At 39.6% G+C, this 23,015-nt stretch overlaps 1 protein-coding gene across 1 annotated transcript; it reads left to right on the top strand.

Moving 5' to 3' along the window:
* LOC140241728 (ADP-ribosylhydrolase ARH3-like) lies at window positions 1–21,864 on the top strand. Its single transcript, XM_072321476.1, has 7 exons — window positions 1–125; window positions 2,623–2,882; window positions 3,482–3,581; window positions 4,540–4,747; window positions 17,441–17,637; window positions 20,528–20,643; window positions 21,464–21,864. The coding sequence occupies exons 2-7, from the start codon at window positions 2,705–2,707 to the stop codon at window positions 21,742–21,744; spliced, it is 1,080 nt and encodes a 359-aa protein (XP_072177577.1). The 5' UTR covers window positions 1–125; window positions 2,623–2,704; the 3' UTR covers window positions 21,745–21,864.
* The last annotated feature ends 1,151 nt before the right edge of the window (window positions 21,865–23,015 follow it).

The following is a 23,015-nucleotide window of genomic DNA, read 5'->3' as shown; positions in this document are numbered from 1 at the left end:
ATAGACTGATCATGTGACTGTTTTTTTCAAGCGATGTCGACGTCCGAAAGCGTCCATACCCGGTGTACCCGATCCCGCGACGTCCCGCCCGGAGTTGTATGCCCTTGTCACTGCATGCTGCATTTGTAAGTAGCGTTAGGCCAAGCTAAGTCCATTTCGACTGGAAAGTGATTTTGTTATTTTCGTCACCTGTGGTCCCAGAACCAAGTAACCAAATGCAAGCGAACTACATGTACATTTACTAGCACTTGAATAGCAGTTACCTCTACGCCGCCTTCAATCAATCACTGATTCTGAATGAAGAATCGAGCTCCCGCCGGGGGGCCGGCGGCCGGCCGGCCGTATACGTATCGTTAGAGTAAGGCTGCGTTCACATAGAAGTATTCGGTATTCGCTATTCGCTATTCGGTATTCGCTATTCGGGCCCCGAATACACCATCACCCGTACCGTCAACTCACCATCCCATGCAGTGAGGATTTCTTCCTCCTAGATAGTCCTACATCCTAGCAAATCTTATTAACAATTTCTAAACTGCATCAGAATGTCAGTCTACATGCTTATCTTTGCTAAAGGGCAAATCCAGACCAAAATTGTCATTATTTCATAAACGAGAGACGGTAGATTTTCTATACGCTGCAAGAAAATCGAACAAGTTCGATTCCCACTTTGCTATACTTTTCACAGCTATTCGGTACTTTCGAATACTGCCCTCCTATGTGAACCGGTGTGAGGAAATCCTATCGTTCGATTCAAGCTATTCGCGTGCCTTCGAAAAACGAGCCCGAATACCCGAATAGTATACTTCTATGTGAACGCAGCCTTATAGATCTAACCGTTTGTTAGACCTCTACAACTGTTAGACCTCAATTCCTAAACGGTCCGCGGTAACTGTTTTAGAGTCTAACGTTAGTTGGTCATTTTGCTTTCAAGAGTTCCAATCCAATATTCAGTGCAGCTATTGCCCCTGTGTTGAGACCCTCTAAAACATCTAGAATCTATAACTAGTATAGATTCTAAGCCCCGAATACAAATGAAAGTTTATCCATAGCAGGACCATAACTGTTAGATGTCTACAATTTATCTGTCAAACCATTGCAAACAGTAGAAATCTGCCTGAGGTTTCTAGTACATTAATCCAAGCCCAAAAAGCAAGGGCCATTTCAACTGGGAGCTGGAAATTGTGATGTTCCTACTACCGACCAAGGGGTAACTTTAAATGTCACAGTCCCACTTCAGCGGTTCACTGTGGAATCACAATAACATGAATAAAGATTCACAGTACACGTGTACAGTACAGAGCTACCAAGTCTCACACATTCTGCGTGAGACCCACGCATTTAGGGTCCGTCTCGTCTCGCGATCTCACGCATGGCACCCATTTTTCCCCATGCATAGCTCAAAAGGATTAAAGTGATAGTTGCAGTTAAAGGTATATTTCTCTTTTGCCTTTCAAAATATGTAAAAAGATAGTCACTTACATGTATGTATGCACCAGATTTGCGCCAGATATGCACCAAAATTGAAAAAGCTCCCTACCAGGGGAGAGGGGTTTTACCCTTCCCCCGCTATGTCGCTTCACTCCCTCGTTTGCGCACATGCACGCCCACCGAGACACTGAGTCATGAAAATCTCACTCATTGTTTTTTTTTTTAAACTTGGCATCTCTGCGTGCTGAACCTCGATCTGGCTCTACTACATGCATGCACGCACACCAAGACGCCGAGTCATGAAAATCTCACTCATTAATTTTTTTTTTTTTTTACTTGGCATCTCTGCGTGTATAGAACTTCTGGCTCTACTACACGCTCTATAGCTAAGTATCAGAAATGTCAGAATGTTAGTAATAAAAATAATAAAATAAATACTAATAATGATACAGGAAAGAGCACAAGAAATTCCAAAGTTAGCATTGTTGGGTTTCTAGCTCATTCTTGTGTTTCACAAATGATAAAAAAAAAAAAATGAGAGGAGCCACCTTGTCCAAGTTGTACAGTTTTAATTGAGCTCTCTGTGTGACTCTCTTTAAGTCTCTTTCTCTCCTTAAAAATAAAATCATCATAATAGTGTAAGTAAATATCAAAAGCAAAATCATGTTCATAATTGATAAGCTGACTCGCCTAGCTGTGACAACTTTTTTCAAGGTGTGTGAAATGCTAACAAGGCTGGGCTGATATAGAGGCAATTATCAATGGTTATATAAATTGATACCGTACTGTCCTTTTTGACAGAAGTGATTAACCACCTGACATAATTTTCTTACATGTATAAATCATCTGGCCTCTCCCAAGTTCTCAAAATTTTGCAAGAGTGTATGCTCACTATACAGATCCTAGGTTAATTAATATTTAGAAGAATATGTTGCTTTCTCGCAAAGGAATACATGTAGTATGACCCATTTATTTTAAGGATTAATGTTGTATAATTTCTACAATGGTTGAAGAGCCATGATAGCAGCTTTCAAAATTATCATCGATGTCAGTGAATAGTAGAATATAACTAATATACTTCTTTATGATTTGTAACATTGTTATTGAACATGCAATGCAGTTGGCTGTGTTTTTTATTATTATTATTTCATGTAACATTAGCATAATTGTTCATGATTATATCTATGGTTGCAGTTTATGTACATCTGCTAGCTTCAGGATTTACAGACAATTAGTAGTCCCTCCATAGCAGAGTTTGACTTCACTGGCAACTAGCATGCTGAAGATGGCAGCAGGTAACCCAAGCCTCCGCTCTCGATTCCAAGGCTGCCTGGTGAGTGCTGTGGCAGGAGACTGCCTTGGTGCACCTTATGAGGTCAAAGGTGTGCCTGCTAACACCTTCCAGGAACTCATGGGGTTCTTTCAACAGATTGGAACAGATATAACAGAAAAGGGTAAGGAATTTGTAAGAATGATAGGAAGCTAATATTTTTATCATTTTGAACATGTTCTCATAGAAAATGCAGAGTTTGGGTGTTTCAGTTTTTAAATATCATAGATGACAAATTATATTAGCACACTTTCTTCTAGAGAGAATGATTCTCCCATACCCAGGCAACTGTCTTCATATTAATACAATTGTCATGAGCATGAAGCACTTTGCATTGTATACTCTACCGGTACCAAGAAATGTGAATGATACATGTGTGTTAAGCTTTTCATTTTCCTTATGACTTCAGTGCCAGATGAATTAAGGTGGCAATGATGATGATGATAATGATTATCAAAGGTTGATGAAGTTGTTTAATTCTGTTATACTGCTACATGCCTTAGTTTTCATTTCAGTGATATTTCTACTACAACTTTGTGAAGGATGTGGTGAGGATGCAGACAAAAACAAAAACAAAAAGGTTGGGAGATCCTGTACATATGAGTTTTGCAAACAGTTACTAAATAAACCCATGTTTGTATGTGTAGTGAGTACTACCTGTATGTAAAAAGAAAAAAAAAAGTCATTATAAAGACTTTTGTTGGTGAAAACTCTTTTTGACAGATTATCTCTGCTACACCGATGACACAGCAATGGCTCGCAGTGTTGCACAGTCGCTGATTGATAATAGAGGAAAGTTCAATGGCAGCGATTTGGCCAAGAAGTAAGTCCACATTGGGCATTATCAGTATCGTAATGAATTAAGCAGACATCTTGATGTTGATCCAGTCTGCTTGATTTGAAAACTTAAGCTGATGTGAAGGATACCTTTGTCAAGTGTACTTGTCATCTAATGATATCAGTTTGTATTTTGACCATCCTACCAATAGGCAATACCCATCTCTTAATTTTGTTACCACATTTCATGTATGAAATGTACATATGTACACCAAAGTTCTCTGGATATGTAGTTACAAAGAAGAATATTCATCAAGAAAACATGTAAGCCCAGATTTTCAACAGCTTTAGCAGTGAGAAACTGCAACTTCAGGACACAAAATGAGCTATAGCAGTTGTTCATCATATTTGCATCATGTGCAAACTTTTCACATTTTCAGCTTCTTTTGAAAATCCCATGATGGATTTTCACCAAACTTGGCAGGTATTGCCCCTAGGTTTATTGGATCTGAATTTGTACAGATGGGCACCATGCTCCCACTGGCTGGGGGGGGGGGGGGGGGGGGGGCAGAACCTTTATATTAGAGAATCTTTAAGAAATTCTTTTCCATCAAACCAGAAATGCTGAGAGTAAATACAGCGGTACTGAGTATAGTTTGTTACTTAATATCAGACATAAAGAATGAAAATTTCATTTTTTTGTTTTGTGATAGTTTGGTAGATTATGCCACAGGTAACTTGTGTGCCAATTTTCTCCATTTTCATGATGTTATTGTGCGATCGACGGCCGAGATCTCGGGGGGGGGGGGGGGGGGGTGGTTCAGTTCCCTTTTGCTTTTTTATTTATTTTTTTCTTTCAATTACTCAAAGACTTTACAAGATCTAATCAGATGTAAGACCATAGTGAAATCTGAACAGTCATATCCTGTTCTTCTTTCTCCTCATTTTTTTCTTTCTTTTGTGTTGATTCTGTGAATAATGATTTGTGTCTTTTTTGCTTTCAGATTTGCTGCTGAATATATCCAGAGTCCCAACAGAGGCTATGGAGCTAATGTTATCTCTATCTTTAAACCTCTTGGGGAGGATCTTGATGATGTCTACCAGCCAGCCAGGACACAGTTTGGGGGATCTGGTTCCTATGGCAATGGAGGAGCCATGAGAGTGGCGCCAGTTGGTCTATGTCCTGCCGACAACTTTGACCAAATGATTGAGGTGTCTAGCATGAACTTTTGCTACATACATTGTTAATCTCTTTTGATTGCCTTTAAAAGTGCACAAACTTCCTTCAGTATATTCATGATTTTTGGTGGCATCATTAACCCATTTAGGATGGGCTATGCTCATCCTAATGATGATGATGATGATAGTATGTCTGGTATTTAGTTATTTAGGTATTTAGTTAAGGTATTTATTTAACTACTACTACTACTACTATTTAAACTCATATTAATTTTTAAATTATCATGTTACGACTAATGGTAGTAGAAGTCATAGTGATAACAATAATAACAATAGCTAGTTGTCAAGCCCACCGGAGGTGAGGGGAGACTAAGGGATCGCCTGCGGCGTCTGTTTGGTTGTCCGTCCGTAATGCTACAAAAACTTCAATAACTCTTTACTCTGGGCTTCAATTGCAATCAAACTTCGAGGGAAGAGGGGTCATACAAAGTTTCACATGTTACCATACATGAAGGTCACTTCAAGGTCAAAGCTCACAGGCAGGGGTCAATGAACTTTTAGAGCCCAATGTTAAGTTTTTATGGCGCGTTTCTATTATGGGTCATAACTTTTGATCCATAGGTCCATTTGTGACTAAACTTGGATGGTAGATGTCCCTTGGGGAGTGGATGATCACCACAAGGTCAAAGGTCACAAGCAGAGGTCAACAAACTTTTAGAGCCCAATGTTAAAGGACAAGTTCACCTTCATAAACATAAGGAGTGAGAGAATGCAGCAATATTAGTAGAACACAGTGAAAGTTTGAGGAAAATTGGACAATCGATGCAAAAGTTGTGAATTTTTAAAATTTTTGTGTTGGAATCGCTGGATGAGGAGAATACTACAGCTTGTGAGTCATATGCGTACAACAGTATAAAGAAAATGTAAGGAAAATTCAACATATTTTAATTTTTTTTCGCATAATAAAAAAAAAGCACTTGACTTACCTCTTTCTAAAGGCAGGGTGAATAATACATTACCCATAACATATGTCGGTAGCAAGTCAAGGGAATGTGTACTTTTTTCAAAAGATGAAATTTTGTGAAATTCTCTTTATATTTTCCTCATATTGTTGTACCCATGTGACATCTAAGTTATTCATACACTAGAGTAGTCTTCTCACTTAGCGGTTACTGCACAAAAAAAATTCATAACTTTTGAACGGATTGTCCGATTTTCCTCAAACTTTCAATGATGTGTTCTACTAATATTGCTACATTCTCTTAATCCTTATGTTTATGAAGGTGAACTTGTCCTTTAAGTTTTTCTATTATGGGTCATAACTTTTGATCCATAACTCCATTTGTGACTAAACTTGGATGGTAGATGTCCCTTGGGGAGTGGATGGTCACCACAAGGTCAATGGTCCAACGGCGTAAATCCGTACTGAGGAGTGGGGGGGATGGTCACCATCACCACGATTACAAGCCCATAACCGGACCGGCGCAGCCTTGGGGGGGAAGGGAAGCTTGGTGAACCCCCCCCACACACACACACACACACACTTTACAGGGATCGGATGTCCCACTCTTTTGCATGGAATAAGTTATAGTGGGAGGAAAGTGGCAGCAAAAATATGAAGACGTATTGTTCTTGTTGCTTTTTTTTTTTTGCTTGTCAGATGACTTTCGGCGGAAAATGAGACCTTAAAAGTATGAAAACATTTTTATGCCTCCGCCACGAAGTGGTGCCGGAGGCATTATGTTTTCGGGTTGTCCGTCCGTCCGTCCGTCCGTCCTTCCGTCCGTCCGTCCGTCCTTCCGTCCGTCCGTCCTTCCGTCCGTCCGTAATGAATTTTGTGGACAATGTAACTATCGAAACCTGTTGAGGTATCCTAATGAAACTTGGCATGTATGTGTATTAGGGGGTGAAGTTGTGCCTATCAACTTTTGGGTGCACATGCTCAAGGTCAAAGGTCAAAAGGTCAAGGTCAAATACATAAAATTTCACTATTTCCACCATATCTATTGAATGCCTGAAGATATTTTCTTGAAACTTAGTGTATACATGTATTACCCAATTAAGATTCTCTGGTGAAAGTTTGGGTCATGGGGTCAAAGGTCAAAGGTCAAAAGGTCAGGGTCAAATACATAAAATTTCACTATTTCCACCATATCTATTGAATGCATGAAGAGATTTTCTTGAAACTTAGTGTATACATGTATTACCCAATTAAGATTCTCTGGTGAAAGTTTGGGTCATGAGGTCAAAGGTAAAAGGTCAAAAGGTCGGGGTCAAATACATAAAATGTCACTATTTCCACCATATCTATTGAATGCCTGAAGATATTTTCTTGAAGCTTAGTGTATACATGTATTACCCAATTAAGATTCTCTAGTGAAAGTTTGGGTCATGAGGTCAAAGGTCAAAAGGTCAAGTAAAAATATTAAAACTTCTCTTTTTTTTCCGTACCTTGGAAAATTGTTCAAGGTATCTTCATGGAACATAGTATATACATGTACTGACTGGAAGTGTTTATCTAGAGAATGTAGGGTTCATGGGGTCAAAGGTCAGGGGTCAAAGGTCAAGTGCAAGACTTTAAAATTTTACTATTACCCTCATATTTATGCAATGCCAGCAGGGTTATTTTTTTTACACTTTGGTGTATGCGTGTGTAACCTAATAGAAATTCTCTGGAAAGTTTTTTTTTTTTCTCTTTTTGCCTCAAAGGTCAAAAGGTCAAAGATCAAGTGAAAGTGCTGAACTAACTTTTTCCTCCATATCTCGGAAGTGGCTCAAGTTACCTTGAAACTTAGTACATATTATGCATGTTCTACCTGAAAGTAATTATCTTATGAATTTTAGGGTCAAGGGCCAGATGAAAATGGTAACAATTTACTATTCAATTCAGAAATTGCACTTTTTCTCCACACCTGTACCTTGAAAATTACTCAATGCCTAAATGTATGAATGGGTCAAAGTCAAGATAAAGTCCTTAAATCCCTAGATACATGCTCTCCTATTCATCCAGTTAAACCTACGTCAAGGAAGGTGAACATTCAACACATTTGTGACAAACTTGTCATTCCAATATTTTGCCAATTTTGTGAAAATGTAATCACACAGTGTCCACATGTACTATCTAGACCTATTGGGAAAATCATGCATTATGGCGGAGGCATACCAGTCGCCAAAGCGACATTTCTAGTTCTTTTTGTTTTTGAAATATCTGTGAGAGGGAGCGGAACGACCGAACGGGGGGAGGGTGTGTATCCCTCTCCCACACGAGGAAGATTTTGCATTTTCAGACCTGAAATTCAGCGATCTGGTGCACACTTTTGGTGAAATTTTTTCTTTTCTTTAAAAAACAATAAGAAAATGAAATATTCACAATATATTATTGAATGACTAAATCGTGGTATTTCAGCTCTTGCTCCGCCTGTGCGACATCACTGTGAAGGCCTAGTAAATAATGGGGCCTATCACCGGCGCACAGTGGGCCAGAGAGATACCAAAGTGCGCCAAAAGTCATTTTGGGCACTTGGGATTTTTATGCCTCCGTCACGAGGTGGTGCCGGAGGCATTATGTTTTCGGGTTGTCCGTCCGTCCGTCCGTCCTTCCGTCCGTCCGTCCTTCCGTCCGTCCGTAATGAATTTTGTGGACAAGGTAATTATCGAAACCTGTTGAGGTATCCTAATGAAACTTGGCATGTATGTGTATTAGGGGGTGAAGTTGTGCCTATCAACTTTTGGGTGCACATGCTCAAGGTCAAAGGTCAAAAGGTCAAGGTCAAATACATAAAATTTCACTATTTCCACCATATATATTGAATGCCTGAAGATATTTTCTTGAAACTTAGTGTATACATGTTTTACCCAATTAAGATTCTCTGGTGAAAGTTTGGGTCATGAGGTCAAAGGTCAAAGGTCAAAAGGTCAGGGTCAAATAAATTAAATTTCACTATTTCCACCATATCTATTGAATGCCTGAAGAGATTTTCTTGAAACTTAGTGTATACATGTATTACCCAATTAAGATTCTCTGGTGACAGTTTGGGTCATGAGGTCAAAGGTCAAAGGTCAAAAGGTCAAGTAAAAATATTAAAACTTCTTTTTTTTTCTCCGTACCTTGGAAAATTGTTCAAGGTATCTTCATGGAACATAGTATATACATGTACTGACTGGAAGTGATTATCTAGAGAATGTAGGGTTCATGGGGTCAAAGGTCAGGGGTCAAAGGTCAAGTGCAAGACTTCAAAATGTTACTATTACCCTCATATTTATGCAATGCCAGCAGGGTTATTTTTTTACACTTGGTGTATGCGTGTGTAACCTAATAGAAATTCTCTGGAAAGTTTTTTTTTCTCTTTTTGCCTCAAAGGTCAAAAGGTCAAAGATCAAGTGACAGTGCTGAACTAACTTTTTCCTCCATATCTCGGAAGTGGCTCAAGTTACCTTGAAACTTAGTACATATTATGCATGTTGTACCTGAAAGTAATTATCTTATGAATTTTAGGGTCAAGGGCCAGATGAAAATGGTAACAATTTACTATTCAATTCAGAAATTGCACTTTTTCTCCACACCTGTACCTTGAAAATTACTCAATGCCTAAATGTATGAATGGGTCAAAGTCAAGTTAAAGTCCTTAAATCCCTAGATACATGCTCTCCTATTCATCCAATTAAACCTACGTCAAGGAAGGTGAACATTCAACACATTTGTGACAAACTTGTCATTCCAATATTTTGTCAATTTTGTGAAAATGTAATCACACAGTGTCCACATGTACTATCTAGACCTATTGGGAAAATCATGCATTATGGCGGAGGCATACCAGTCGCCAAAGCGACATTTCTAGTTTAGTTTTTGACATGCGCTCTTGAGATGGAATGCTTTGAAGAATATTTCATTAAAATATTTAGATCAGATATGTGCATTAAATAAAGGGGTATATTTCCTACCTGAAGTAGCAAAATACAACATTTTAAGAGTTTCATAGCAAATTGTAACATCTTTAATAAATAAGTAATTTCAACATGTAGTTTTTGAGATATGAACCTGTAATTTCTCCCACACATTTCTCAAAGTTTATTTTACGTTATGAATGCCGTAAAAATGCAAAGAAACTTACTCTTCATGAATATTTTACGGTAAATATCCTTGAAAAGAGGCAAATTTTTTGTCTGTTTAATATATTCAAATGAAAAGTTTAGATTGCCACGGATTTCCAACTAAATTCTATTACCACCACATTCCCTGATGTCTCAGCTTTAAGCTGATACCAGATTTGGCTGCCACCTTTTGCCACTTTTTGTGTTAGAGCCGATTTTCTGCGGAACTTTACGTCTATTTTGGACCTGGCAGCCGTTTAGGAATTCTGTTATCATACGGCGCCGCATGAGGGCGGCATTATTTTTTAATTTATTATTTTTTTCTTGCACGTTGAAGGCCAGGAAACATGATTAACACTGAATAAGAGGTAAACAGAGTTATAAAATATACGTATAGGGCTAATTCCAGCACCTAAAAGACCCCTCTTCCAAAGATAAAAGAGTACAAAATTGCACATGGCCAAGGCCACAGCCATATTGTCCATTGTCATAGCCACTACTGTACTGCGATACATACTGTATGGACACCTAAATACTTCGATTCTACTCTTGATATTATCCAGATAGAACGTTCTGCACCAAAACACAGAAATTTTATTCTCATTGGTTACTCTTTGGAAGTAAAGTCTGTTGCTTTCCGGTCGTTCACCAAAGTATATCGGATCGCAGTCTGATGAACCAGATTGTGTCGGTCGACTATCAGGTTAGTGTCAGACATTGCTCGCGTGATCCTCATCGGACGATCTTGCCTCATCGGATCATGCCCGACCTGTCTGACATTGACCTGATAGGCGACCAATACAAGTCGGATTCATTAGACTGTGATCCCATACACTTTGTGCCTTGTGGGTTGCTGGAAGCAAAATACTTTGCTTCCGAAGACTGACTAATGAGAAAAATAAAAAATATCCTTGTGGAACGGGGGATGAATTTACAATTTCATATGATAGCGAGTCCGATAGATTTTTCATTAGAAAAAAAAAAAAACTGTTATAGCTTTTTCAAGTAAACTTTCATACACGGCAGACTCATTATTAGTTGCTAAGTTATAACCTTTCATGCATTTTCCTGATTACTGACTTCACAATTTCTTATCTTTCCAGTAAAATTAAACAAAATGGTTTTTTGAGTGTTGCGCTTGTATGAATTGATATGGCATAGCTAGGCATAAGGTTATAAAGTTTAGAGATTGATTTTATATCACACATTTATGTCCTGTTAGAATAGAGTGAAGAAATTCATCCGTCTAAACTTATATTCTCACTAATTTACACGGACAACAGTATTACTTTGCAGTACGTGTGTATAATATGGAACTTCCAGCATGAATTCGATTATTTTAACGAAACCCGAATGTTTATACACTTTCTATGACATAATATGTTAGAATCTTGTAGGTAGTAGATAATAGTGTCAGTGAATGTGAAAAGATAAATCAACCCCTTTTCAAATTAATCTTTAAAGAAAAAGAAAACAGCCTAAGATTTGCATTGCTTTATTCATCATTTACAGACACATTTTTGGTAGCCAATGAAAAATCAGCATCACAATGACGTCATATGAGTTTGAAATTATGTTCAATCAATTCTACGTCCCAAATTACCCTTAGACACCGAATTTGAGTAAAAAGAAACCATGGAATATAATTTTGGCGCACTTTGAGCTCATTCTGGCCCACTGTGCGGCGTAGACAGGATTTGATCTTAGGAGGAGCAGTTATGTGCCACGGAGGGAGCGAAGCAAGCGAGGGGGGGGGGGAGGGTATGGTAGGGAGGTTTCCCCCTCCCACGATGAAATCTTTTTGTATTAATAATTTAGACATTTTACAGTCCCAAAACTGCCGTTTGTAGCTATATTTTTCGCTTTTGAAACTAAGGAGGGCCGCACCGGGCGCAACTGCTGTCAATCACTGGCAGCAACATCAGGAGAATGGCATAGCAATTAAATGCGAGCGAGCGGAGCGAGCGAGCTTGAAATTTTTGACATTTTACAGTCGAAAAACTGCCGTTTGTAGCTATATTTTTCGCTTTGGAAATTAAGGGGGGCCGCACCGGGCGCAACTGCTGTCAATCACTGGCAGCAACATCAGGAGAATGACATAGTGGTTAAATGCGAGCGAGCTTGAAAATTTTTGACATTTTACAGTCCAAAGACTGCCGTTTGTGGCTGTATTTTTTCGCTTTGGAAATTAAGGGGGGGCACACCGGGCGCAACTCCTGGCAATTACTGGCAGCAACATCAGGAAAATGGCATAACGATTAAATGCGAGCGAGCGAAGCGAGTGAGCTTGAAAATTTTGATATTTTACAGTCTAAAAAACTGTCCTTTGTGGCTGTATTTTCTTGCGTTGGAAACTAAGGGGGGCGCACCGGGCGTAAACTGCTGGCAATTAATGGCAGTAACATCATGAGAATGGCATAATGATTAAATGCGAGGGAGCGAAGCGAGTAAGCTTGAAAATTTTGACATTTTACAGTCTAAAAAACTGTCGTTTGTGGCTGTATCTTTTCACTTTGGAAATTAAGGGGGCGCACCGGGCGAAAACTACTGGCAATTACTGGCAGCAGCATCAGGATGGCATAATGGTTAACCCTATAAAGCCCAAGCTATTTTGACCCCTTCCAGGCCCAAGGGGGGGCACATTGTGCCCCCCCTATATAACTTCTTTATTATATGATGTATGACCGTCATATTTGGCACGTGGGTAGAGCAACTCATACTCTACATGACCCAACATTTGAAATTTCCCAAGGTCATCCACTGAGGGCGCTATTTGCCAAAATATAAAGAAATACATAAGAAATACGCTAAAATCATGTTTTTTCTTTGTATTTTTTTATCCCCAGTATATATGTTTTTAATTTATAACAATCATTTTCATATTTACCACAAAGGAAAAGCAAGTCAACTTTCACTATTTGTTATGGTTGAAATTTCTCAAGGTCAACATGTGGGGGCGCTATTCATTACAATATGAAGAAATATATGAAACCTATCATGTATTGCTTGGAATGGGTACATAATATTGGCATCACATTTCATATTTCCAAAATATTGAAATTTTGAGTTTGCAGATTGATAATATGATATACAAATGATATTACCGGCAAAGCTTGTGTGAAAATAACACAAAATCAAAGTGTAGTCTTTGGAAAATGCTGTATTTTCGATTATTTCTATTATATCTATTGTTTGATGCCTATGTCATATAAAAATTAAAGGAAATAATAAGAAGACCATTTCAGGGTAATTCACAACCATAATTACTTCACAATTTGGTCCTTCAGCAAATTACAGCCAAGAAAACTCCCATTTCATCCATTATTATATTGTTAACTGAACTTGGAACGGAAAATCATGCAAAATCTGACGAACATGGTTGTCAGTTTATGGTTGCCATGGCAACCAACAATATTGGACATAGCTAAATTATACATCAAAATGTTCGCAATAAGATTTTAGGAAAAGTCACCAAATTTGGTTGAAATCGAGTGAAGGGTGTAGGAGTGGCAAACGAAAATATGGTAGGGGGGCACAATGTGCCCCCCCTTGGGCTTAATAGGGTTAAATGCGAGCGAGCGAAGCGATCGAGCTTCAAAATTTTGACATTTTGCAGTCCCAAAACAGCCGCTTGTAGTTATATTTTTCGCTTTGGAAATTAAGGGGGGCGCACCAGGCGAAAACTGCTGGCAATTACTGGCAGCAACACAAGGAGAATGGAATAATGATTAGTAATGCGAGCGAGCGAAGCGAGAGAGCTTCAAAATTTTAACATTTTACAGTCCCAAAACTGCCGTTTGTAGCTATATTTTTCGCTTTGGCAATAAGGGGGGGGGGGGCGCACCGGGCGCAACTGCTGTCAGTCACTGGCAGCAACATCAGGAGAATGGCATAGCGGTTAAATGCGAGCGAGCGGAGCGAGCGAGCTTTAAAATTTTGACATTTTACACTCCAAAAACTGCCGTTTGTAGCTATATTTTTCGCTTTTGTTTGTCCCACTTTTATGGAGGAACCACCCCCCCCCCCCCCATCGACGCCTCTTCATTATGAGAGTGCTTTTGTAAAGGACAAGTTCACCTTCATAAACATAAGGATTGAGAGAATGCAGCAATATTAGTAGAACACATCAGTGAAAGTTTGAGGAAAATTGGACAATCGATGCAAAAGTTATGAATTTTTATAATTTTTGTGTTGGAACCGCTGGATGAGCAGACTGCTACAGCTTGTGAGTCATATGCGTACAACAGTATAAAGAAAATGTAAAGAAAATTCAACATATTTTCACTTTTTTCGCATAATAAAAGAGCACTTGACTTGCCTCTTTCTAAAGGCAGGGGGAATGATATTACCCCTAACATAATATGTCAGTAACGAGTCAAGGGAATGTGTACTTTTTTCAAAAGATGAAATTTTGTGAAATTCTCTTTGTATTTTCCTTATATTGTTGTACGCATGTGACATCTAAGTTATTCATACAATGTAGTAGTCTTCTCATCCAGTGGTTACTGCATTAAAACTTCAAAAATTCATAACTTTTGAACGGATTGTCCGATTTTCCTCAAACTTTCAATGATGTGTTCTGCTAATATTGCTACATTCTCTCAATCCTTATGTTAATGAAGGTGAACTTGTCCTTTAAGTGAAAGATCTGCTCCACACTCTTTGATAAATTAGGGAAATATACGTCAATATCAAAAGTGTACAAATTTTATCGAAAGGGATCCTGTATAGCAGAGCATTTGCATGTTTATGATTGCAATACAACGATCTGGTGCATAATTCTGGCGATATTTGGACAATATTTTCCATTAAGAAAGTTCGAGATTTGTCCTCATCTCGGGAATTGCTTGGGGGATAAATGATTTGTCTGCCTAAACACATCCGTATAGGGGCGGGGCAAATGCATCTTTGCCCCCCCCCCCCCCCCCCCCAATAGATTCGACGCCCCTGATCTTCCCTGGGTATGCCCATAGATGTATCCTGACTGAGTCATCAGTCACTGTCGTTTCTCAAAAATGATTCAGGAAATGGAGGGGGTTCAAATATGGCGATATATTGTTTGTTATTGTTTGTTTGTTTGTTTTTGTACATATTTTGCAGATGGTCCCCAGTTACTCGCGTCATAGGATGTTTACATGTAGACCTATACTATTTGACGTTGTCAACGTCTGAGCCATACCTCGCAGTGTATGTCGATGTTACTTTCTTCGCGAGCGAGCGAGCGAAGCGAGCGAGCGCCTGAGAAAATTGTGTATACATTTTCGTACAAGATAGCATATATTGTTCAGCTCTGTTACCTGTCTGAAGGCCGGCGTACAAACGTCATGCAATATGCCAAAATTGATACATATCACATTTCTGCTTCCTCCATTTTTTTCCTAAAAATTCAGGGGGGATGATTGTACAGGCCATCCCCCCCTCCTCCATTTCAGGGGGGGATATATCCCCCCATCCCCCCGGGATTTACGCCCATGCAATGGTCACAAGCAGGGATCAACGAACTTCTAGAGCCCAATGTTAAGTTTTTATGGCGCGTTTCTATTATGGGTCACAACTTTTGATCCATAGCTCCATTTGTGACCGAACTTGGATGGTAGATGTCCCTTGTCACAGGCAAGGGTCAACGAACTTTAAGGGCCCAATGTTAAATTTTTATGGCACGTTTCTTTTTTGCCATAAATTTTTACCCTTTTATATCTCTTTTCAGCTCACCTGAGCCAAAGGCTCAAGTGAGCTATTGCGATTGCCCTTCGTCCGGCGTCCCTTGTGCGTCGTCCCTCGTGCGTCGTCTGTCGTCCGTCGTGCGTAAACTTTTTACATTTTCATCTTCTTTTTGAAAACCCCAAGACCGATTTTCATCAAACTTGGCAGGTAGCATCCCTAGGGGGTTAGGAACTCAAATTATTAAAATGGGCACCATGCCCCACCCAGGGGGCCCCCAGGGGGGCCCAAACCCCCCAAAATTAAGGAATCTGTAAAAATCTTCTTCTCTAGAACCAGAAGTGATAGAGCTAAGTTAATACTATGAGTTAGTACATTGATGACTGTAGTTTCAAGTTTGTTCATGACAGAATCAGGGGTGCCCCCCTTGGGACCCAGGGGAGGGGGGTGGGGAGGGGTCCTAATGGGGCCTAAATTGTACATTTTCATCTTCTTCTCGAGAACCCCATGACCCATTTTCACCAAACTTGGCAGGTAGCATCCCTAGGGGGTTAGGATCTCAATTGTTAAAATGGGCACCATGCCCCACCCAGGGGGCCCCCAGGAGGGCCCCAAACCCCCCCCCCCCAAAAAAAAATGATGGAATCTTTAAAAATCTTCTCTAGAATCAGAAGTTATAGAGCTAAGATAATACTATGAATGAGTACATTAATGACTGTAATTTCAAGTTTGTTCATAGCAGATCTTGGGGGGGGGGGGGTTGGGAAGGTCCAAATGGGAGCCTGAATTGTACATTTTCATCTTCTTCTGAAAACCTCATAATGGATTTTCGTCAAACTTGGCAGGTAGCATCCCTAGGGGGTCAGGATCTCAATTGATCAAAATGGGCACCATGCCCCACCCAGAGGGCCCCAGGGGGCCCCAATCCCCCCAAATTAAGGAATCTTAAAAAATTTGGGCCCTTATTGTACATTTTCATCTTCTACTTGAGAATGCCTGGTCAAATTTTAGTAGAGCTGTGAATAATTTAGATTAGTGACTGCGTGAAAGGTGAACTTGCGATGCTCAGGTGAGCGCTTGACCCGCGGGTCTCTTGTTTTTATCTGTTATATCTCTTTTTTTATCTGTTATATCCCATTCACGTACAATTTCTTGTACGCGAATGGGCGAGACACATTATGGCACTTGCCTTGTTTTTACCAAGCGCATTTCAGACTTTATTGGGGGCTTTCGCTACACGACGGGAAGACCGAGAGTATGCGGAAGCAATCAGCTGTGACTGTCCCCGTACTCGGACTCCCGTCCCCATATCTAAGCAGTTTCACTTTCCTGTATGGACGGAAGCATAGCGACAAAATCGCTGATTGGCTGGCTGGCTGGCTGGCTGGCTGGCTGGCTGAATGAATCCACCGAATGCTATTTTGGCCGAGTACCGTTCTCATTTTCCTCAGGACGGGACGTTTCTTGGATTTGATCATGTGCAGAAGCAAAGTTTGCACACGGCACACTTAAGTGCCGGCCGCGTCTTGCTTTCGAAAGCTCACTGTTAAGAATTTCAATGCACTTGAATGACTATTTATTACCCTGGTCACTGGATACATTATTTCCAAACAGCACTGACAGTGCTCATTCTCCACTCTCCGGGGAGCATTCCAACCAGTCGTTATTTTGCAGGCGTGCACATGCTGATCAACCAACATAAACATGCTCATCCTACGGGGCACCCATTTGTACTCCATGGTTGAGAGCAGCAATATGGGCAAGGTGCTTTGCTGAAGGGCAAACTTGTCAGCCTTTGTTGCGCTGGGCTTTAAAAGTAGTAGTGGTTTTAGCAGTGATACCAGTAGTAGTAGTAGTAGTATAGTAGTAGCAAATCTATTACCATTTCTTTGTTATCATTTCAATATTTGTAAGTATTGGCCAACTACTTTTATATATAAGTTACCCCTATTCACGATCCTTTTGACATGTCAGGCAGCTCGTCAGAGTGCCCAGCTGACCCATGCCAATGCCAAGGGCTACAATGGGGCCATCCTTCAGTGTTTGGCAGTTCATCTGGCGCTCCACTCAGACCCGTCGTCATTTGATGCCAACACTTTCATCGACAGGCTCCTAGAGGTGATGGAGAAAGAGGAGGTGGTGGCTGTTCCCCCTGAAGCTAAAGTCTCCAGGTATCTGCACATTATGCAGTCTTAGTCATTGTGTCAAAGAAAATTCCCTTATCTTGTGTCCACATACTTCAGAGAGCTTTGAGGAGGAATAGTTAGTAAGTGCAACAAAATTTAATGCGGCAAACTTTTATGTGTAATTTTTTACCACTTAGCAGAACTATGAACCCCTTTTATGAGGACATATATTGGCTGAAACACTTCTGTTGTCCCTCATTAATGCGTGAAATTTATATGTAAATACTTAAGCCCCCGTCACAGTAGAGCGGATCGAGCCAACGAATGCCCAGCGGATCCGAAAATTTGGAGATACGCTCACGTCCATTGATCTTCGTTAGTGACCAGCTTGACATTCGCTGTATCCGCTAGCTGTTCGCAGAGATTCGCAGAGATCCGCCAGAGCCAAATTTTGATTTTGGACATGGCTAAAATCTTGAGCGGATGACGAATGGAATGACAATCCGCTTTGTGTTCGCTTAACATCCGCTGATTGAAAGTTTTGGTCGCTCTGCGTTCGTCCAAATTCGCCCAGCAAATCTGCACAGCAACACACGTTAATTAAACGTAGTTAAACGTAGCACACATAATAATAATAATGATAATAATAATAATAATAGCAAATGATAATGATAATAATATAATAATAAGAAAAAAAAGTGTTATTTACCCAGGGTAGCCTCTTCAGTGTTGCTACTGCTCTACCAGAGGACCCTGCCATTATTATTACCCTAGCGTTGCCAGGTACCCGTTTATACACCTGGGTCGATAAAGACATTGTGGGTAAAAAAAAATCTTGTCCAAGGATGTAAGCACTGGGCGGGATTCGAACCCGGGACCTCGGTTTGGGAGTCGGGAGTCGTATCCACTATGCCACGACCCCCACATGACATTTCATTATACGTATTCTGGCATTAAGTAATAAATGGTAGATAATAACCACACTTGCGATGCTTGTATCGAGAACATTATTCTAAACCGCTGCTATAAAAGTCATCCTGTAGTAAATGGGAATCTCTGCATGGAAATTGGGAATTGTGAAAGTTCGACTCCAGTTGGAGGCACCAGACGCAATGGAGGATGTTGGACTACAAACATCATCACCAACGTGATCAACAGAAGGAAGTGCACTTTTAGGGGAATCTTGAGGACTGTCGAGGGTTGTGACATCAGGAATACTTGATGGTGACTTCTGCTTCCTTCTTTTTTGGGCCATTTTCACAGTCACAACATTACTTGACACTGTCACTGCTCAAAATGATTTGGTGAAGTGTGCGTCAGCCAAGATCTGTCACGTGATTGCCGCAGTATCGCTTTGCATATGTTGGGCATGCGCTGCTCATTCGCTTTGTCTGCTCAGCATCCGTTGGATGGACTGTACGCATTCGCTTTCATTTGTTAATTTATCCGCTCGTAACATGGTTAGCATATGCTCATCATTCGTTAGGCAAACGTTTGAAAACCACATTTTGCTTGCGAATTTGAGCGGATTCGAGTGTATCTGGACTTTGCCAAATTTTGCCCATCCGCTAGGCATTCGCTAATTTATACGCTATAGTGTGACGGGGCCTTTAGAAATTATCACAGGGATTTTATTTCCTTACCAGAAAGGTTATTTTGGAATCAGTTGTGGATAGATTGTGTTGATTGCTCAATCTCTGATAAAGAAATTTGCTGTGTGCAGTAGTACATAGTGCTTGCAGTCATTTCAAGCATCATCACCTACTCAGTGCAAGTATAAAGAACCACCTTCCCCATGTGTTGTATGTGTGTTTGTGTGACAGAAGGCGAAAAGGATGAGGGATGAATATGAGAAAAATGCATTTGTGTCGTAGTGTCCATGTTGTTCACTTGAATGGTGTGAAGGAAACACATTCAAGTTAGCATTGCTGCCTCTTTCTGTACATTGGCAGGGTCATAGGCATTGTGACTTGAAATGCACTGTGAACTCTGAAAAGGGTTATTTTGCAAACGAAATTTTGAAGGGAAAGCAGTTGTTACTATGCAGAGAGAAAAATGATGCAATTTTGGGTTTTGTTTACATAAAAGAATTGCAGCATCATAAAATCTGATGTTGAATTGCTGAAAGACGAATAAAAGTTTGTTCCAGTGATGCATTTGCCCAAACTCTGAGAATGCTGTGTCCTTTTTATATCAGCATTTCTGCATGTCATATAACACTGCATGTGTACTTGTTGCAGTGGATATTGACGGGATTAATAAGTGTGCATGGTTTTGTGTAATGCCTACATCCTAGATTACATTTTGGGTGCTTTGCATAGGCTAATAACAGCCATCACTTAGATGGGAGGCCATGCTTAAACGGGAGAAAAAGTTGTCTCCTGACTCCTCCCAAGTATCAGGGACCACTGTACTGTAAAGATTGTACTGCGGTTTAAGTGACATTTCATGATTGTCTTAAACCCTCTAGTTCATGTCTTAATCTTTGAGACTGACTGCAGATGTAAGTTGTTATAGCATAGTATAATGATTGATCAGAACCACAGCAAGTCTACTGACTTTTGCAAAGAGAGAATTATATTTTGCAGTGTCAAGCTGGATGAGTGTGTACCAAATGGCTACCAGCTCTTGATGTTCCATGAAACCTGTGCATATATATATATATATATATATATATATATATATATATATATATATATATCAATACATGTCTATCTATTTTGTATATTAGTTGTAGATAAATTTCATCTCTCTCTTTGTACTATATTTTATCTATAAACTGTACATATGTACATATGTATATGCACATATGTACATATATATATATATATATAATATATATATATATATATATATATATATATATATATATATATATATATATATATATATATATATATATTTTGTTTTTGTTTTTTTTTTTTGTTTTTAACAGGAAGGGAGATGGTACACCTGAGCAGGATGAAGCAAAAGTATACTGCCAGAAGTTGAGGCTGATGAAAACTCTTCTAAAGGAGGATGCAGACATCAAGAGGATAGTTGCTGAATTAGGTAGGAGCAAAAGCATTTCAAATACTAATATCTTGTTTGTAGGAGTGTGTGTGCATGAGTGTATGTTTGTGCACGCATACATGCTATGAGCAATGAGCTGGCTGAGTTCATGGCATGTCAGCCATGCAAATGAAAGATTCAGGGCTGTGATGTGTGATGGGTCCAGATGAGCTATCTGATCTTTTAGTCATGCTGTCTCTTCTGATAAGACATATGTACTATAGCGTTTAAGAGTTATTAGAGAGTGCCAATATATGCAGCATAAAAGAACCCACTTCACTTCTTGCAGATACTAGGGTTACAGGCCGTATACTGGGGTTCACCCTTATCCTACACACACTACACACAACACACACACTAGACACACACACACACACACCCACACTCACTAACACACACTCTCTCACACATACACTATATACAGTTTACGTGCATGCAAATGATACTGAACCTGTATTGTTCGTTGGAGGCAACTAACAGTCATCAGCAAAGGGTACCAACACTATCACAGTACCATCTCAACAAGTTATATTGATTTAATGACATTTTGTCACAAATATGTAAGGCTTTGTGACCAGTAGACTTTGATAGTAGTGGTGCTGCATAAGGTCAAGATGACCAGTGGCTGCATGAGAAACTCATTCAGCTTCACATATCAATGCCTCCCCTAACTGGTCACCATCATGCCTTATGAAAGGTTGAGAAGTTTAATTATGACACTGGCTGAAAAGAATGAGAGAGATGTGATGATACATTAAAAAGTCAAATGAGTTCTGACCCTGCACTTAATTTTCACACCTTCTTTGAATGTTGACCTTAGGAAACGATATATCAGCCCACAAGAGTGTCCCAGCTGCTGTCTACTCCTTCCTCCGCTGCCAGAAACCTGTGAAGGGTATCGACCTGTCTGGCGCCCTCGAGCGCACCGTGATGTATGCCATTGCTCTTGACGGGGACACAGACACCATTGGATCAATGGCAGGGGCCATTGCAGGTGCATTCTACGGTATCGAGTCTGTCCCCAGTGGCTGGCTTACCGTCTGTGAAGGGACTGATCATGCAGTTGCTCAGGCTAGCCAACTTCACAATATCTTTTTTTGATGTGTCATTGACATCTCATCATTCCCATTAAGTTGGTTACCTCTGAGGCAAACTGTTTCTCATATTGTGTCAGAATATGGTGCGTCAAAATGTCATTTCAAATTGCTGCCCAATCCCAAACTGAAATGTGAAGTGTGTTTTGCATTCTATCTCTTAAGATTTATTGAGTCTTCAACCACTTGAAGGTAAAATCATTTTCTCTGCTGTAAACATCACCAACGAAATTACAAAATACTTCAACAAAATGTCATTTCAAATTGCTGCCCAATCCCAAACTGAAATGTGAAGTGTGTTTTGCATTCTATCTCTTAAAATTTATTGAGTCTTCAACCACTTGAAGGTAAAATCATTTTCTCTGCTGTAAACATCACCAACGAAATTACAAAATACTTCAACATCGATAACATACAAGTTGTATGATGAAACAGCAAAATCAGTCACATAATGAGCCATCAGTCTGGCTGCAACAGAAGAATTTTCCTTTTCCAACCTCACCCCATCGTTTTTGCCTTTGGCGACTCCCACCCATGATGATATCCTCTGTCAACTCAGGTGATTCAAAGCCATTCACTCCCAAGATGTAAGTTAGCATTTTGATATTTTGATGCAGTTCATTATAAATTGTTTGGTGTTCAAGTAATTAACATTACCATGCAATTGAAAATCGAGCTGATTTTTAGCCAAGCTGAGTACTAAATCATGTGATATCAACCTGTAGAAGATGTACTGCATTTTGAATGGAAACAAGAACCTTTCATTCATTCTACAACTGTCGGTATCACAAAGGAAATTTACTTATAATCATTTTGTGTCATGAGAAACATGAGCAGTCATTATTACTCAAAGAGTTGTGACTTTAAAAATGGATTCTTGGTATATTATAGAAGTCTGTCAAAACAAATTTTGTTTATTTACACATCTAAGTAGATTTTTTTTTTAAAGTTTATTTATTGCAGGAGTCATAAAAGTGAAAGAACAAATACATGTGTGTAATATATTTTCCACAAGGACAAAGAAAATGGTTTCTGATATCATTTCTGATGTGGATCAAACTACTCTCTCACTTTTAAAGCACCAAGTCAGCTCAGATTCCCAGTTTGCCCATGAGCAGAAGACTGTCATTTATACTAACAGGCATGTTTGGTTTGAAATTCACTGAGATAAGTATCTGTAATATGTCATCTTTATAAATGGTGCTTGCCATTACATCAACCTGACAGCAAGTCTGGTATTTGGCAATATCAATGGAAAAAGTTTGTTGAGACACTCAA

Source organism: Diadema setosum, chromosome 18, assembly GCF_964275005.1.
Source record: "Diadema setosum chromosome 18, eeDiaSeto1, whole genome shotgun sequence".
Taxonomy (NCBI): domain Eukaryota; kingdom Metazoa; phylum Echinodermata; class Echinoidea; order Diadematoida; family Diadematidae; genus Diadema; species Diadema setosum.
This window is presented reverse-complemented; position numbering and strand designations above follow the sequence as displayed.

What these genes read in the sequence shown, in the direction of transcription:
- LOC140241728 (XM_072321476.1), top strand. Translation starts at nt 2,705, where the DNA reads ATGCTGAAGATGGCAGCAGGTAACCCAAGCCTCCGCTCTCGATTCCAA. An exon ending in GGCAGCGATTTGGCCAAGAA is followed by an intron (nt 3,582 to 4,539) that starts GTAAGTCCACAT and finishes TTTTGCTTTCAG; the next exon opens with ATTTGCTGCTGAATATATCC. An exon ending in GAGGATAGTTGCTGAATTAG is followed by an intron (nt 20,644 to 21,463) that starts GTAGGAGCAAAA and finishes TGTTGACCTTAG; the next exon opens with GAAACGATATATCAGCCCAC.